This window comes from Drosophila rhopaloa, unplaced genomic scaffold, assembly GCF_018152115.1.
Source record: "Drosophila rhopaloa isolate 14029-0021.01 unplaced genomic scaffold, ASM1815211v1 contig_155, whole genome shotgun sequence".
Classification (NCBI taxonomy): domain Eukaryota; kingdom Metazoa; phylum Arthropoda; class Insecta; order Diptera; family Drosophilidae; genus Drosophila; species Drosophila rhopaloa.
Genome location: NW_025335034.1, coordinates 2,495,470 through 2,513,658, shown reverse-complemented (window position 1 = coordinate 2,513,658; position 18,189 = coordinate 2,495,470). Strand labels below are relative to the sequence as shown.

The 18,189-nt window shown below is 39.7% G+C and overlaps 1 protein-coding gene across 2 annotated transcripts; it reads left to right on the top strand.

Annotated features, from left to right (window-relative positions):
- The first annotated feature begins 843 nt into the window (after positions 1 to 843).
- On the top strand, positions 844 to 17,825 carry LOC108043394. 2 transcript variants are annotated; one of them, XM_044457168.1, is made up of 10 exons: positions 844 to 1,131; positions 3,819 to 5,457; positions 7,197 to 7,430; positions 7,590 to 7,846; positions 10,135 to 10,313; positions 10,441 to 10,833; positions 11,722 to 11,917; positions 14,328 to 14,438; positions 14,512 to 14,690; positions 17,187 to 17,825. In XM_044457168.1, exons 2-10 carry the CDS (start codon positions 4,791 to 4,793, stop codon positions 17,326 to 17,328), a joined length of 2,358 nt encoding a protein of 785 aa, XP_044313103.1. In that variant the 5' UTR covers positions 844 to 1,131; positions 3,819 to 4,790; the 3' UTR covers positions 17,329 to 17,825. The 2 variants fall into 2 exon arrangements, with proteins under 2 accessions (XP_044313103.1, XP_044313104.1); XM_044457169.1 differs by lacking the exon at positions 10,441 to 10,833.
- The last annotated feature ends 364 nt before the right edge of the window (positions 17,826 to 18,189 follow it).

Here is an 18,189-nt window from a genome sequence, read left to right as displayed (position 1 = left end):
TAAAAAAGTAGATGAGTATAATAATATTACGTCGGATTTGTTATTACATATTTTTTTGTTGTCCGTAAATTTTAGAAATGAATGAATAAAAAGACCTGTGTTCATCCGTCCGTCTGCTTGAAACTTTCCCAAAAGCGACTATATCATATAGCTCCCATAGGAACAATCGGAAAATTAAAGTAATAAAATAAAGGAAGAAAACATCGGCTTATATACCCTTGAAGTTAGTACAATACTACTACATTTCGATTTCTATACAATCTATATATTGTGACAAAACTAAAAGCGTAATTCTGAACTAATTATTATATCTCCAAGGAATATTTTGACAAATAGTAAAAGAGCAAAATAAATGTTTTTTTTTGTTTTATTCTATGGGAGCTATATAATATAAATGTCCAATTTTAATTTAATAAAAACCTTAATTTCATAGTATTTGAATATTACCAAATCTTATTGTTTGATTTCATTGATTGTTGGAATGTCGGATTGTTATATTGGCACATAGTAAACATATTTCAAGGTTTTACCGTTTCTTAAAGTTGTTTTCTTAAAATTTGTATATTATTAATTGCAAAGAGTTATAAACAAACTAATTAACACATGGGCTAAAGTAAGTTCTATTCAGCACTGCAGTGCACTGGAGCCTTTTGAAACAAAACAATAAAATTGTCGCATACTTTCAGGCTTGTAAAAGTGCTTACTTTCTCTCTATCTCTCTCATTGTTTCTGTGTGTTTGCTTGTATCTGTATCTGTATCTGTAACCGTACGATCAAACTCACCTACCAACACCCAAAGTTGGCCGCATCTTTCATGCGACGGCACCTCTGTTCAGTTGGTCTTCCACGCTCGCCGGTCTTCCACGTTTATCGCGCCTCTCTGGCTGTTTTTATTGGCAACTGTGAAAAGTGAAAGACGCCGCGGATTCTTGAAACCAAATCCACCAAATTATTTCTTGTGAAAACCGAGAGCGAAAGTGACCAGCGGACAAATAACAAAATATCTTGCTAATTAGACGTCACGCCATGGCCACAACAACAAATTGCCCCAAAGAATTATGAGTCAATGGTGATGGCGAGTGTTGGTTTAAGTGACTGTGCGTGTTAATTGCTGTTGGAACATCTTGCCAAGTGAGTAGGTAAAAGCAGGAAGCCAAATATTCCCACTCCAATCGAACTTAAATGCAAATATTTGACCCAGTTTCAAACGACTGAGTGACCAACAAAAAAAGCGAACAGCTGGCAAGCCGGTTGCACTTATCAACCGAAAAAACGGAAACCTGTTTGCCGGGGAAATGCGCTGCATGTCCATGTGCATTTAACCCAGTGGGTAAAAGTGAAATTTCCTGCGGTTCCAAGGCCCAGCCAGCTGCCTTCTTAAAGTTCTTAAAGACCCTCCCCGCCCATCTTGAGTTATTAGCGCATGCCAGATGGGAATCTCAACGCGCTCTAATACACATTAGAATCCCAATTAGTCTTTTGGCTTGCGTGCTCAACGGTTGTAGATTCTCGAAACAAAACAAACCAAAAATAATAGATTGTAAAAGCAATGATACACACGTTAAGAGCATGCCAGAAGAAAGTAACAAATGGTTTGGTCCAAGCTCAAATTGTGGTTCACTCAAAATAATCACATTTATTGAAAATGAAACCTTTCAGCTTAATTTGCAGGCGATAAACCGCAGCAATATATGCGAAGCAATGCGGTGGCAGAACTGTTTTTATTCCAATTGCGAGTTTTTACTGTTTCGCTGTCAATAATTACATTCAATTTGCTACGCTCCCCGGCAGATGGATCATAAAAAGTACGTTGAATCCGATCTATTTGGACTTAATAAGCCATTAGTGAGTCAAGTTGGTTAACCGCAACGAAAGTGAATTTGCTTTTTGGCTCGGCTTACCTATGGATTTCTCTGAAACGCAACCGAACAAATGTAGACAGAGTTAAAAAACTCTTTAAAATATTTGCACGCTAACACAAATCACACCACACTTGGCGAACTAAGTTACAAGCACGCATAAAGTGAAATTAGTAATCTATTAGATACATTCACTAGGCGTTCGACTGAAACCGAAAGTCAGCTCCGAACATTGATACAATTTAAAGAAATGTAAATACTTAAAAACTTTACATAACCGCTTGTCGAGTCGAGCATTCGCGATGTTCAGATGCGTGTGTCAGCCGAGAAATTGTCACATAAAAATGCAATAAAATCTCACGGAAATGCTGGGACTGACAGCGGCAAAACCAACGTGCAGGGAAAGCTTGTTACCTTCCGAAAACGTAATCTGCCGCCTGCCTGTTAACCGAGAGCTGGCCATTTTCGAGTGCCATTAAGATAGATGTAATTGAATCATTATTAAAAAGAGCAGAAAGCATTCGAGTGAAAGCCATCAACAGAAGAACAAGGCAGTCAAAAGCCAATGTATCAAGAGTCTTGCATAAGTAGTCCAAAAATAATCTTCAAGAGGACATAAATACACAGAAACGTAACTTTACTTTGTTTTGATGATATCAACATTTATTAGCTCAATGCTGTATTTAAAGTTTTAGCAACATGGGTTTTCTTATAAAATGATGCCAAACAGAATTCAAAAGCACTCGTACAAAAATTAAATAAAATATTTATTTCTCTGTTAGAAGTCTAAATTCCATGTTTCCAAGCCGCTAACCCTTAAAGACACCTAACGGTCGCACCTGGGTCTTCGACTCGACTTGAACCCGCGAAGAACTTACATCATATGGGTTTTTGGTTGGGGAGCGAGTTCTGTGGCTGCTGCCTTCCTAAACTTGATTTAGCTGGCCATTGTTTTTATAGCAATTGTGTACTCGCTGTTTTATGGCTATTTCTTTCGGCATGACATAAGCCGCCATGGCACTTTAATAGAATGTCTTTAATATGAAAAGCCATAACAACGCGACGCGTTACATGAAACATATGTCGTTTATGCACATTACGCATACGTACCGTCTGCAGAGAGCAACAAAGTAGCAGCTCGTTAAAAATAATAATCGTAAGTAGGTACTCCAGTATGCAGCTGTGCGCGTAATGCGGTCTAATTGATTGCATTGGAAACATGATTATAAACGGCTAAAACAGTTGGTGGAAGGACTCTTATGTCTAGGCCCATATTACCGACCATTTTCAGCTAATTAGAATGTAACAAAGGTATCAGACTTGTGGCAATTATATTCAGAGCCAGAATAATACAGCAATAATAAGGTCAATGTGCAAGCACCGAGATTGATATCTTGATCAAAGATGGAATATTACTTAAAGCCTTTTAACTGGCGGGTGAACAACAATAGAAGAATAATATGCCACAAGACACATCTTTTGTTGCTCATCGAAAGTGGTTCAAGTAATGGTGATTTTATATGACAACTTGATTGCTTTCTTTTGTTGCCGAGAACTGCTTTTCAATTCCGTTCTCAATTTAATCGCTGTGAATCCAAGTTAAGTTTTTAGAAAATTCTTATTTATGGGTTGTATTTTAGGTCGATGTTTGACCCATTTCCCTTAATATGTAACCAAAAAACACATTTTCTGTTAAGCTGCCAAATTTTTCATTAATTTTATGATCCGTTTGTCCTATTCAACTTTTTTATTGCAAATGTTGCTGAACTGAAATGACCATCTCACCAAAACAGGATTAAATTTATAATATTGATTAAATATACTCAGTTGTATGACTTTTGGCCTATTTTCTCTTTTGTCTTGAATTTAAGCTGCCGGAAAAATCAAACACTTGGTAACCATATTGGCGCCATAAAAACATAATAAAAATCGCTTTATATATGTACTTTGTCGTTGTAGGAAAACCCGTTTATTGGACACCAAATGGCCGTGAAAAGCGCCGACTAAGGAAGAGTCGCGCAAAAACAACGAGGAAAATTAACGTCAAACAAGCAGACAAACTGCACTTGAAACAATCTGAAGTTAACTGGAAAATGTATAAACAAACATAGAGAGGCGAGTGCAGACGGAACAACTTTCAGCCGCGGCAGAAAACTACAGTTAAGGTTTTGCGCGGCGGAAGAATCTGGCCCGAGCGACGTGCGAATGCAGGGGAAGATACCAGATACCAAATGCCAGATACAACCGATATTGCAGTGCAAAAAGTCAACGACAACTGAACGAAAACCACAAGAGAAAAAAGCGAGAGAGCGACCACTCTGCTGTTAGCCTGGCCGTGATCTTGGCCAGTCGTTTGGGCCACAACGCGCTCAGTTGTTAACCAGACGCGCACGCATGCGCACGCGAAACGCGCTAACAGGTGATTTGCATACCCACGAGATACAAGTTTCTGGCAGCCAGATACGAAATCCGTTAGACCGTAGGTGTGTCGCGATGAAGTAATTGCAGCTAGCTAGATAACCGACTAGAGCAAATAGAAAACGCGCTAAATGCGGCAGCGAAATTCCAAACAAACGAGTCCAAAACAAACACCACGAAGAAAGTACATTAAAACCAATAAAAAGAATTGAGTTGCTACAAAAAAAAACCCCGACCGACAATCAATGGAATTGTGTTTGCGTGCTAAGCCAAGTGCCCCATAAATTGATTTGTCAATTGGCTAACGATTTCGCCAATAAAGCCGGTCATTGTGTCCGCCGAAAACTCAGAGTTCCCGACCACGTAGCCCCAGCGAAATCAGCTAAATAAACAGTTGGGCTACAGCTAAATTGCAGGGCCAAGGTGCAATTGCCAGTGCAATTGCAGGTTGAAGGTGTGAATCGCCCGTCAGCAGTGCTAACTGGCTGAGTGAAACCGAAAACGAAACTGAAAATGCCCGGCACACACAGTGACTTGCCCCATAATTGGAGCTCGGGTGAGAGCCAGCGTCAGTGGACATCCTCAAGTAGAAATCACACCTGCAGTCGCCGCACTCAAAATCGCAGCGGCAGTCACCCAGTGAGCATGGCCAGATCAAAGAGTGGCCACTTGCTTTTCCTCCTCTTGATCTGCCTAATAAACTCGGCCGTCCAAGCGGATGGGACGGCTCGGAATGGTCGCCTTGGACGCCACCTCTCCACCACTCCGCTGAGCCACCTCGAAACGGAGGCTGTCGAGGAGCGGGATGCGGTGACCGAGTCGGCAACGGAATCTCCAGCGGAGTTTGTCACAACGGAACCGCCGCCGGAAGAGTGGCTGCCCGTGGTGAATGCCGCCGAGATTCCGGTCAGGGAGCAGATGGACAAGGCGGCTCCCGGCGATTCCCTGCTCCTCCGACTGGCCCGCCGATTCACCAGCGGAAACGAGCTGTGGGACGGCCTGGTTCGCGATTGCTATCTGAAGCCAGACGTCTCGTGCTTCCAGAAAAACGTCTTCAGCTACCTCGACGGCGCTCTGGATGTGCAGGATGTCAACCTAACGCAAAGGCTCAAGTTCTTCAAGAACCGAGTGGACTACGAAGTGGTCAAGGAGAAGGAGGAACACTCGGAGGCACGTGCCGGTAAGTGGGAATATTTTGTTTGAGGAGCTTTCCAAGGGCATCAAACAGACTTTCTAAGTGCCATTAATACAATACCGTTGCTTGGGTTAGCAGTTAGTGAAATTCAAGCTAAAAAATAACACAGGAATAAATATATGGTTTTGTTTTGCTTTCATTTTATTAGCATAGTTACTAAAAAGTTTTTTCAATTTTCTCAGCTTCTTATATTTCAAAACAGAAACAAATAATAATTTATTCAATTTTCGAATTCCGTACATAGGCTTTTGCTTTTGAAAAAAAAGTTTTTAAAGGAATAAATTTACAGATAACTTTACAGATAATTGAAATACCACATCTTGTAAACTTATCTCAGTTAGTTAACTGTCAGTTCTCGATTTGAAATTAAGTTTTTTCCTTTACGAAATGTTTAGCTAACAGCATCTTATGTAAGACCCCTTGCGGTCGATTTTTTGTGTGCGATCAGTTTTCACGTCGATTCTTTTCTTCGTTTTGTTTACTTATACCCGGGCACGTCCACAAAAAAATGCCGATGCCACTTCCAGTAACTTTCACTTGCCGCGTTTTGATTTGATTTTTTACGTATTTTAACTGCGCCAGAGAGCAGTAAAATATCTGCTGCGGCAACGATCTCTCATTTACGTGAGTCACGGCGCTTTGACTGCGCTCAATTATGCGGCTTTTTACATTCCGTCAGATGTTTTCTTTGCCTCGTATTATGGCTAACACTGTAACAACCGCACATTAACAATCATCGACTCGGTCAAGAATTATGTAACCGGCTGGAGATCGTTTAGAACTGCAAAGTTAATAAGATGTAGTGAAATTTCAGGCGAAATCTAGATCCAGATCTCATTTTAAAATATTTAGACTTTTAAGGGAACTGATATTAAGCGAAAAATATAAAGCATTAAATTAGGCCATACAAAGTAGTTTTGCTAAAAAGTCATAGCCTAATATTAGTTGGCACACAATATCAAGTTAAAGATATCCAGGCCAAGTGTGTGGACTGGCTCAAAGTTTAAATAAAGATTGGCCAAAATGAAAGTTTTGCCTTATAAAACAATTAATTAGGTTTAAGTTCATTGCAGTTTACTTTATTCCTTTCAATTCATTCATTTACGCAAAAATGGCAGACATAAATTTAATGTTTTCGGTTATTGGTTGGCACGAAGGAACCAACAAACCAAAAAGTTAAAATATTACTGTTCATTAATTATTACAAGTTGCACAATATAAGCAAATAAGGAAAAAGCCGCAGTGCAACCCGGAAAATGTAACTGCGATTTAGATTTCAGATTCTCATAGAAGCTAGTCAAACTTTATTTGGAGGTCCTCTGGCTTCGCTCAATTGGCTATCAGCCAATTTTTACTTTTAATCTTAACATCGCTATTAAATCCAAATGACTAGTGCTTGAGTACTTTCAGAATCCGATGTGAAAATTGCAGTTACACTGTTGCATAGTTTTATTAATAAGCAAAAAGCCCCAACAGAAAAATCCTAAATGGGTTTTGACAACTTTCGATGAAAGAGCTCAGAGTCCGAAGTGCAAATTTCGGTTAACCTGTTGTTTAGTGTTTGTAATAAGCACAGAGCAAAGATTAGGATGTGAACATTTACTCGCAGTTGCGCAAGAACTGCAGCATCCTGAGTGGTGGAAGTCGCCATCTGCACAACTTTCATTAACCCAAAAGCGTCACTCATGAATGTTTATCTTTCTAACTCTCCAATTCCCATGCAGCCAGTGCGGAAACCCCGATCGAGGAAGTGACCAGCGCTCTTTACGGCAAGAGCATCAAATTCGCCATGACCCACGATCTGGAGGTGGATCTGCCCGAGGTTATGTTCAACGGCGCCACATTCCGCATCTCGCCCCGGGCCATCGAAGGCAATGGAATCATCGCCAAGCTGGAGCTGATTCCCAAACAGGTAGTCAAGGCCCGACTGGCTGGCGCGATAATCCAGAAGAAGATACGTAAGTAATACTCGCAATTTGCATTCGCATCACGCAGTTGCAAATGCAGATGCAGATGGAGATGCGATTCTGCGGTCGAAGCCGCTTTCACTCTCTGGCCAATCTGCGCCAGCAACTGCATCCAAATGTCTGATTCGATTGCTACTTTCGTTTGTCCAGAAAAATTTCTACGCAGCAAACTGGTGCTGTCATTCCTGGCCTTGCTGCTGATCATCAAGATCATCAAGATCAAGTTGTTCTGGCTGCTGCCAATCGTCATCGGAGTCGGGGCGGCCAAGAAGCTGCTGTTGAAGTTCCTGCTCTTCCTGTTCCCGGCGCTTTCGCATCTCTTCAAGCTCTGCTCGCACTACCAGCAATCCTATCACGCACCCGCCAAGTACCACCACCACCATCACCTCATCGATCATCATCACACGGTGAGTGCAGATGGGCGATGATATTGCACAAATTGCATTGTGTCAACGGATATCTCTAGAAAGTCCAGAGGAAAATCGGTGGCTTGGTATTTATATCATAGTTACCATTTTATATCTTAAAACTTTACTAACTGTGGCCAAAACATTTGGTTTACGGAATGGCAGAGTTGATAGAGTATAGGCATAGGGTTACAACAAGTTTTATATAATTCCCTTACATGTAGGCCAGTTTTTTTAATTTTCCTAAAATATCTAGGCTAGGTTAACCTTAACTACATAAATGTTGTAGTTTTTTTACACATTTTCTTGGTAATTTGTTCTTTAGGTGTAGTTACCATTGACTGAAAATGAAATGTGGTTTTTAAAAGTAAGCAACCCATTCAAGGTTTTTATGACACTGACATATGACATTCGGTTAATAGAAATTTCTTCGATACAACCGAATCTATTAAACTGGTTTGGGTTAGGCCGATTATATTTTTCATGTTTTGGGCGTATTTTAGGAGAAATTTCATCAACAGTCGCGGTGTTATTCAGTTTTGTCTATAATTCTGCCGGTCGGAAATTTCTTTTGTTCACGTGCGAGCCCGCGCTCCCGGAAATTCAATTAGAAATGTCTGAGGCGCGTTCTCCGCCGGCAGTTGAAAAGTATTTTCATTGAAGATTCCCGGCTCAAAGTTGGCATAGCTAGCACGTGCCTTCGAAATGAGCTCACGCTGACACAGACAGCACCCGGCTTGACATATCGTCAAAGGAAATGCCGTCTTTCAATTGAGCCCATCGGTGGGGATTAGACAAGGCTGTTACCACCCATTTCCTCGCGAAAGAGTGCACACGCGTAGATACTCGAATTTATGAGCTGTTTATGTTCGCATTCGGAATTGTGGCTAGGAATGCCATTCCCAGTTCAATGGCATTCCTGAGCTCTCGGGATAATCCGGGTTCCCATGTTTGCATACAGCAATCTCTGCCTAAGTAGGCTTTCTTCGCGCATTGATTTAAGAATGCGAGCAATTTGGCAATTATAATCCTATAGCCACGTCGTTTATTGGGGGTTAGGCAAACTATAAAAAAAAATTTAACTGGAGAAAGCAGGAATCCATGGGGAACATTTGCAGTTTAACGTGTTCTTCAATAAAATACACGAATACATTATGTGTTGAAAGAGGAAAGCTTTGACGAGAATAAAAAGTGCAATATCGAAAGAGGAGTAGTTTATATGAATTCCAAGTGTGAATTTTCACCCGGGTGGCCAATGATATGTGCATATTTTCCAGCCAATTCGCAGTCTATTAAAGTTTTCTCGACATCCCTGGCTGCTTTCGAAGTCATTGTAAATTAAATTAAATCAAAAAGTGAAAGACTTCCCAACCATGAGGACTAAGAAGCACCCACTTTACATTTCGTCTGTTTGTGAGCGTTTGTCACCTCTTTACTAGGAAAAGTTTTCGGGCCGCACAGCATGAAATATGATTTAAAATTGGCGCACAATAAAAAGCAGAAATAATACGCAGAGCTTGAACTCAAAGTCGAGCTGCCAGGCAATGACATAGTCTCATTTTATTCGTTATTTACGACTATTTGGCAGTCATTGAACTGTGTTAAGGCGAGCAGCCCAGGCACCAGACAAAGTCGAGCAGCATAATACGTATTTATTGTCGATTCAAACATTGACTATAAATAGCCGAGGAGATGTCGCGCTGACAGCACTCGAATAAGAAGCCCTTCAGAGCAGAGTTTATTAAATGTCAAGAAGAAACCTCCCAGCATCCCTTGCTAAATTAAGTTTTTTAATTTGCGATTACTGTCTGCCCTTGTCGACACTTTAAGCAAAACGTGGACTATTATAATACTGCACTCTTATTATTTAAAAACTAATGTTTTTCCTTTTTATTTACTCTATATGCTGGACAAAGCATTATGTCCAAACATACAAATCTATCTTGAATATAAAAATATTAACTGATCTTTGTAAATCACCAAAAAGTTTACAGACAATACGTTGTGAGGGTATATTTATATTTAATTTTTAGCAAACATAAAAAATCTTAAACAAAAAAATATTACTTTTATAAAAAATATTAACATAACTATCCACTCAACCTATGAACGTGTGTTTAAAATAAGTGCCTAAGAGTTGGTTATTAAAATGCCGTTGATTGTATTAATAATAATTAGCAAACGCAAATTTAGGAAGAATGTTGTCTCAATTTATATCACCATTTATACTGAATGGTTTTTTTTACGAAGGTTAGTTATTTTAAATGGCCCTTTTCTTTCATTTTTAGGTGGTCCCGCCATGGCACAGTGGAGAGCACCACTCGGGTCCTGAAATCATCTACACGCACCCGCCGAAGGGTCATCCATCCGCCTATCTCCATGGAGCTCCGGTGCACGAGAGCCACGGCCCCGGATTCGAGCACTTCGAGGGAGCCTGGGAGAACAGTGGCCCGGGCCTGGGATCCGAGTAAGTTCCGCTTTTCTAGACCCCAACTCACGCTTTCCGAATCCGCATCTGTAACTGTCTGTGTATCTGTCTTGTCTCTAAACCACACTTACACATCACTCACAACAACCGACTTGAATCACCATAGCTACATAGGCGATATAAATCGCGTTGCACAAATTGAGGAGAATGCGCATTACTTTAAGCCCAACCCGGCGAATGATGCCGGGGTTCTGCATGCATGGGGCCTGGGCACCACACAGGGACAGCAGGCACAACAGGCACACCAGCAACATCAGGCACAGGCACAGGCACACCAGCAACATCAGACGCACCAGCAACACCAGGGCCCGCAGCAGCGATGGCCTGTCACCCAGCAGGCGAGGCCACCAACTCAGTCCAAACAGCAATCGCAGCAGCAGCAGCAGCAGCAGCAGCAGCAGCAACAGCTCAAGCTACAGCTGCAACAGCAATTAAGTGCTCAGAAAGTACAAGCCTCTAGTCACAGCTTAAACCCATTTCAAAGTCAGGACAAGCTAAGGTACATGTCACTTAAGGGCACCCGAAAACAAACAAACAAGTACACCTACGCACATGAAAAATCACTTGCACTGCCACAGCAAAACACACCCGCACTCCCATAATTTAGGTCGTAACATATAAGCCACTAACCCCAGACTTAAATCGACTGCTGGTATTTTCTGGTGACTTTATTTTAAAGTGCTTTTTTTACATTGCACTGTCCGCACTAAAACAAAGAAACCCTCTGTTTTGTTTGATATTTTGTTCCTTCAAAGTGAAGTAAAAATGCAAGGGTTAAAGACACTAATGTTAAACAAAAATATTCAATGATAACCATTAACTCTTATAAGTTTATTTATCAGAATTGTTTCTTTTTATTTTTGGCTTGCAATTATTAATTTTATTTTGGTAAATAAGAAATGTTTTTCTCTTAAAAATGTTTATTTGGCTTAGTAAAGTTAAAAAATACTGAAATAATTTATTAAATCTTTAATATAATTTCATACATACGCATTTGTACAAAAAAATCACTAATAGGAACATTTTTAACTTTTTAAATCCTTTTGAAACCTTTCTGTCCTTGACTTTACGTGTATTAAAACCAATAATGTAGTAGGTTGTGACTTACAATTACCGATCCGCTCGAATGGAAATTTTCCGCCATCGAATGGAACTGTTTTCTGTTTGTTTTCCCACCACTCCACATGTCCTTTCTGCTTATCCAAATGTAATTAAAAATTCTTTAATGAAAGCCAAACAACACACACTGTGGGGTGTGATTGTTGCCAATTAAAAAGAGCAACGATAGGGAAATTTTATTCACCGCTCCAATGAAACCATTGGCAACCCAAACTGACCGACCCACTCCCTCCGGCTTTCGGCACCTAATTGTCCCCGATTTTTCCAGCTCAAGGCCGGCACACACGCAGCACCATCCGGTGTTCGTTCCAGGACACCATCCGCCGCAGAGTGGACCCGGACTCACGGCAGCCGCCCAAATTGCCGCGCAGTATGATCCAGCTCGCAATAATCAGCAGCAGCAGCAGCAGCAACTTCAGTACCCACAGCAGCAAAATCAGGCTGTGCAGGAGCCACAACTTTCGGTGCGTATCACATTTCAGACCATTACGTTTAGATTTCTAGCAACCAAATGGATTCGGCGAATGTGCATTTGTTGTAACCGCAGAAATGTACACAAAAAGCGAGGCTGTGAAATCAGATAGCCCACGTATGGTTATGGGTGCACAATTTTCTGTTTAAAACACACTCAATGGAAAGAAACACCTTAGGGGAATCACACTCAGAAGAATTAGTTTAAATCAAACAAATATGGTCTATAAGAAATTCAGAGTAACAAAAGTATTTCACTTACAAAAGATTGTTATAAATGTAATGGCCCATAACAGTTTCAGATTAATTAATTGAAAAAAGAAATCCGTACACTTTTATGAATCATTGGTAGCTTTCCAAAAGGTTGCAACCAAATTAAAGCATAGAAATCAAGAACAAACAAATCTAAATACCGTGTTTTCTTTTAAAGTTTATTTAAAAATTCAAAATCTATATCGACGCTTTTTATTTATCTCAGATAAGTAAACTTCGTCAGCTGAAATAATGGAAAACATAATTGATAGAAATGGCTTGAAAATGATACCCAATTTGTCTAGAAATGTATACCTTTTTAATACTTCGCTTTTAAAAATATTTGTGAACCAAATTTCAATTTGCAATACAATATATCAAATATTTCTTAAAATTTAAGCTCAGCCATCTTGGTTCAGTAATTATAATATTTATTTAATTTATAAAATTTTAAAATTCACAACAAAAAAATCATTTATGAAAACTTTCCTCTTAAAGTATTAAGGAGATTTTAAATTTTATTGCTGTCTGTGCCACCAGCTACTGTGACTTACCCAGCTAGCACATTTCCCTGGTATCAAACTTGGGTGTCTGCGAACCTCCTCCTGGTTTACTACCATCATTAGTGGCTCCTATTTGCAGATTGCACATTTGCACAGCTGGACAACCAAGCAACAACACAATCAATCAGGCTGCTGCAGTTTCACTCACAAACAATCGTCTGGCACATGGCTGCATTTATTGACACTTTCCTCCGGAGTGGAAAATGTTTTCCTATGATGCAAATTGTTTTGTCCGCATGGCAGGTGTATTCTTTTCTCTTTTTACCCAACGACACCATTCGAGTTGCAAAGCCCTGCAAGGGGAATGGCTTGGCAAACAGTTTGGCCACAGCAGACCCCAGACCAACTGACTGACTGACACTCAATGACAGTTTTCACTTTCAAGTGAGCAGAGCCACATGTGGGCCGGGCTGTTAGGCACTTGGCTTGTCAACTAAGCCATAATTAAAATGCACTTTGCCATTGCACCGCCCGGCTGACAGCAAAATCCGTAGGCTTGCAAAACACCCCGCTGTTCACCTTAATTAAATGAGCACACCTTGCCAAAGCCACCCGAATATGATGGGAACTGGCCTTTCCTGAAAGTGGGTCTGCGGCACTAAACTCTGTCGGTTAAGCTGTCCGCAGCAAAAGGTCAGCAGCTCTCGCAAACTGAACCCTTTTCACACAAAATGACATTTGCTTTAACTCCATGAACAATTTGCATATAGTGGATATTTAACATACATTAACGCCCACAACAAGTTTATTTAAAGAGAAGAACGAATATATCTTGGGCTTTTAATGTTTGAAGCATGCTAACATTATTGGTCTCATTTTGACTTGAATGGACAAAATAGCAGGAATGTAGAAGAAGGAATGGTTAAATATGAAAACAATAAAAATAAACCTTAGTAAGAAACCGGTAACTTCATTTTTATAACAACTTAAAGGTCCTTTTCTTTTGGTGCCTTTAATGCACAACAGAACCTAAACCAACATTTTATCGACTTGCTAACACAAACATTGCAATTAATCTTTAAAAATAGAATAAGGAATCGCAATTTCATTTAAAATTTTATTTAAAAGTGTATAATATATACTTTTAAAAGAGTAGGTACTGGAAAAAAAACTTAGCCCAACAGCTGCGGAAAGTAAACACGGAGCCGGAAGTTTAATGGACCAGCCTACATCGAGCTGTTACGATACATAAAATAAGCTACCACTTAAGTTTCCTTTCTGAGCGGAACCAAAAAGTTGAAAAAGTTAGGAAAAGGAGAAAGATTCTTTTAACTCACTTTTTAAATGGCTTATGTTTCGTATGAGTGTGATTATGATTTGACCTAAGTAATTTTAAGACCTAATCGTTACCTTTTACCATTTAAAAGGCGACAATAATGTATTAAATTCGTACCACATAAGATCAGAAAACTAATAGAGACTCAGGTCCACACGTTTTAATTAAATAGTCTCCCATGGGATTTTCATAATTTTTGAATGTCTTTCAAATACTCTCTTTCTTTTATTTTAATCAATGGCAAACGATTAATTTTAACTGACAGAATTCTCTCCATGTCCTCCATTCCTCCCGTCCCCTTCTATTCCGCAGCCCGAACTAGCCGCCCAGCTGAAGGAGGCCATCCGCATTCAGGCCGAGCAGCGCCTCATCCAGCAGCAGCAGAAGATACTGGAGCACCAGCCATTCGTGCAGGATGGACAGGTTTGCCACTGCCCACATCCGCCGCTAAGCTGCTGGCATGGTGAATAATTTGTCCGCTTTTTGTGCCTTTTAGCCGCTGTATCCGCTCAACTACGATCCGTTCTACAGTCCCATTCTGCTGAAAATCGACAAAATCGTCGAGCAACTGGGCGTGAAGAACGACCTGTGCAAGGAGCGTATTGTGTGCAGCATGTACAAGGATCCGGCCACCTACAGTCCGCACAGCAACTTCATTTCCGCGGAGTTAAGTCGGTAAGTTATGGACACCAACTAGCGATTAACAACTTAGCAATAGCAGCACGGGAAGTCTATAGGGTCAAAACGTCGTAGAGGATTTACTTTTATTTATTTTTGTTCTTTTTCATACAATATAGTAATGTCGGTTTTTGTTTAAATAATTTCGCTTGTTTTGTTTGGAAATGCCGCTTATCAGTTACTCTCAAATAACTTAATATATTAATGCTAATTTTAACTATATATAAAAGGGAACTACGAAGTCTGCTCACAGTGAGGTACATTTCTTACAGTTTAAAGTCCCTTTTTAAGCAAAGATTAAAGTAATAAGCCTTAGGAACTTGGTTCTTATCAAAATACACTCAGTACAAAAATGCAATAGTAGGAAACTGTTATTTGACAGTTATCGGAAAATAAACAGCATATCACTTCATGTATATTCATCATAGTTTAAGTTAGATTTATTTCAGCTTTCAGTTTTCCAATCTTACTTTTTTAACTATTTTGGCCATAAACACATGTGACAGGAAGGACTAACCTTGTCATTTGCCATAAAATGTATGATTTTGTGCTCTAATTGCTCCTGAGCCATTGCAAATTGTGATGTCAGTCAGTCAAAACTAAAGTCATTTTGCAGCTAGCTTAGTTCGGTGCGTTTTAGCTGCGGGTAAGGCTTTAACAGCCCGCCCCGGACTCGGTGCCCCATCATTGCCTTTCAATTAATAGGCAAGAGCGTAAAAAGAAAGTGGAACTTGGAGCTGTCGGAGTGCAGTTTGTCGTCGCAAGTTCGTGGCTGTCGCGTCGCATCCTCTAATTGAACTGCACACTGCACATGGGCGGCCAAGTGGAACTCCCTGCCACATGCCGCGTGCCATCATCATCATCATCATCGGTATCGGAGGTGGTTCCACCCACTTCGGTCACTCCAGAGGCACTCGAGCATGTCGCAGGCCAGATAAACTCGCATTCGTATTCATCATTTTTCTTATGGCTCATTATCTTTTGGGGCATGTCTAGGCTGTTTTCACGCTGACAACAATGAGTGCAAAATTGTTAGGCCCGAGATAACTACGTTGACAAAATTGTGAGTGACAGCCTTTGGTCCCAGGAGAAGTCATCTCGACCTAGTCCCTTATGTCGCATGATTTATGAGTCTGCGTGCCCATGACAAGTCATTAATTGAGTGGCCCAAAGTGTGCCTAATTGCCTTAATTGCACTGACAATGGCCCGCAGCTCAGGTTTGTTGGTCACCGTAGTTGAAAATTAATTAAAATAAATTGGCCTAATATGTAATAAAAGGAGATGTTTGCTTAAAGCGCCTGCCGTCTGCAGTCAAGCGCATCCACAATAAAAGCATTCGTTATTACTTGATGAGCGTCCTGAAGTTTTTCGAGAATTTTCCATTCTATTGGAAAAGGATTAAGTTGTTAAAGAAAATTTAATTTTTGGCACCCAGGGGCATAGTTTAATTTTAATTGGGCTGTGCTTAGTTCGTATATAGTATCATAAAGCGAAATAATAGGCATTCTGAAGATAATTGTAAATCACAGAACTGTTAGAAAACAAAATATGTTGAGCCAAAGTAAAAAAAGAAGAATTCTTAATCTAAGTTTAAATTTGTTTGCTACCTAATATAATTAGCTTTACAAGTAACTGGGCTTGGAAAAGAATAAGTTACACAAGTTTGGCTACATTTAGTTCTTGTAAAAAAAGGGAGCCTACTAAAAAAACAGTGGAGCGCATTAAAAGTCAGGAAACATATCCTTGTCACGTCCTCCCATTCTTCAGTCGCCGGGCATAGAGCATAGGAAATCAGTTGGCTCTGGCTTATGTGGGTGCAATTTTACGGCCACCACCTCCCATCACGACTGACTAGTCACATAGAATCCATTAGCAGCACCCCGCCCCCTGAATCAATTGCCCCAGACGCCTTCAATTTAAGCTTGAATAGCTGAGCAGCACGATGGAGGATTGGGTGTGGGAGTTTTTGGGTAAAACATGGAATGTCTGGCGCACAAAAGGCGCGTGTTGGTAAGCCCAAAAGAACGCAGAAGCGATTCGACCTGCTTTCATGAAAACTTTGCTGCGATGGGCCAAAGTGGCAAAGTTAATTAGCCGACTTCCTGGCACCCACCAAAAAGGCATTCATGGGCTTTGGCCTGCAGCTAGGACTAACTAACTAAGAACACTAAAAAGAAAAACCGCCTTAAGATCTGAGAAATAAAATACGATTTATTTCCTGCACTATTCGTACAATATTGTATTGATTAATTTATATTTTTAAAAAAATATGTAAATAAAACAGGCAGTAACTATTAACAAAAATAAGGTGAGCTGCTGCTTTACCCAAATTTTTGAAGATTTGAAATGTTTAGAACGATTTAGTTTCCGAGTGTGCAAATATAAGCAAGAAGGGGAGCATCTGCTAAGGAATCACACAAATAAAAAATGCCACTTAATTAAATACGCCCAAAGTTTTTTTGCTAAAGTTTCTTATTTTGCGTCTGTTGCAGCGATACCAGCGAACTGGAGCCCGTAACGCATGCGAATGAGGCAGTGCGTCGTTTTTACCGACTAATTCAGGCTGCCCGAGATGGCCAGGATCAAAAGGACTGCGAAAGCCTGTATCCACAGTGCAACCTGCCGGCCAAGTGAGCCGGGAGTCCCTAATCTTTGTGAGAGGGAGACGGTAACCGAGTACGAGCAACTTTGAAGTCAACTTTTCCTTGTTAAAAACCGAACTGTAAATAGGATACTAGATCTAGGTTAAGAATAATTTATTTGTTAAACTCTTATTTATTTATTTATTTATTGTAGTCTAATGGTTCGTATACTTAATGTCAATTTCAGCTCTTCGGTCACTTAACCGCTGCATTAATATTCATTCTGATTTTGTTGAAGCTAGCCTACAAATTATTCATTAAAAATGGCTGCGGTCAGTACACTTTTTAAATTTTCCACGCACATACACAAACGTGAATGTCACACAAAGAATTCAAAGATAATTCACTAAAACTAGGATGTAATGAAATCAGAATATTTATTAAATGCCGGTCAGACGAATGAGGCTGAAAATTCAATTAGTCAATACGCAAAAATTGTTATTAAAGGAGTTTTTGTCGCCAGCACATAAAATGAGAAATAAATTTAAATTGTGTTAAATGTGTATCATTTTGACTTTGGGCCAACAGGTTTAATATCCTTTATTAGAGATAAAAAATAAAATATATACAGAGGTTAAAATAAATTCTTTGCTTAAGCTAAACTAAATACTCATTAAATAAATTAAATTTTTGACTTACTCTTAATTAACATCCTGAATATTATTATGCATTTGCAAGATATTTTATCTTCAAAACAACATCCACTGAAAATATTGATATGTCTTCGATTTTTTCAAGATAAAAATTATAATAAAGTTATTTGACAATATACATAAAATATTTCTAAGTCAAGAAAAAATTACCTGGAGGCTTAGCCTAATTTAGCATATATATGCTATATATACTTCATTGA

Excerpts from the sequence above, each read along its gene's own strand:
- LOC108043394 (XM_044457168.1), top strand. The coding sequence starts at position 4,791 with ATGCCCGGCACACACAGTGACTTGCCCCATAATTGGAGCTCGGGTGAG. Across the intron at positions 7,847-10,134 it reads TCATCGATCATCATCACACG|GTGGTCCCGCCATGGCACAG; the intron begins GTGAGTGCAGAT and ends TTTCATTTTTAG. Across the intron at positions 10,834-11,721 it reads CAAAGTCAGGACAAGCTAAG|CTCAAGGCCGGCACACACGC; the intron begins GTACATGTCACT and ends CGATTTTTCCAG.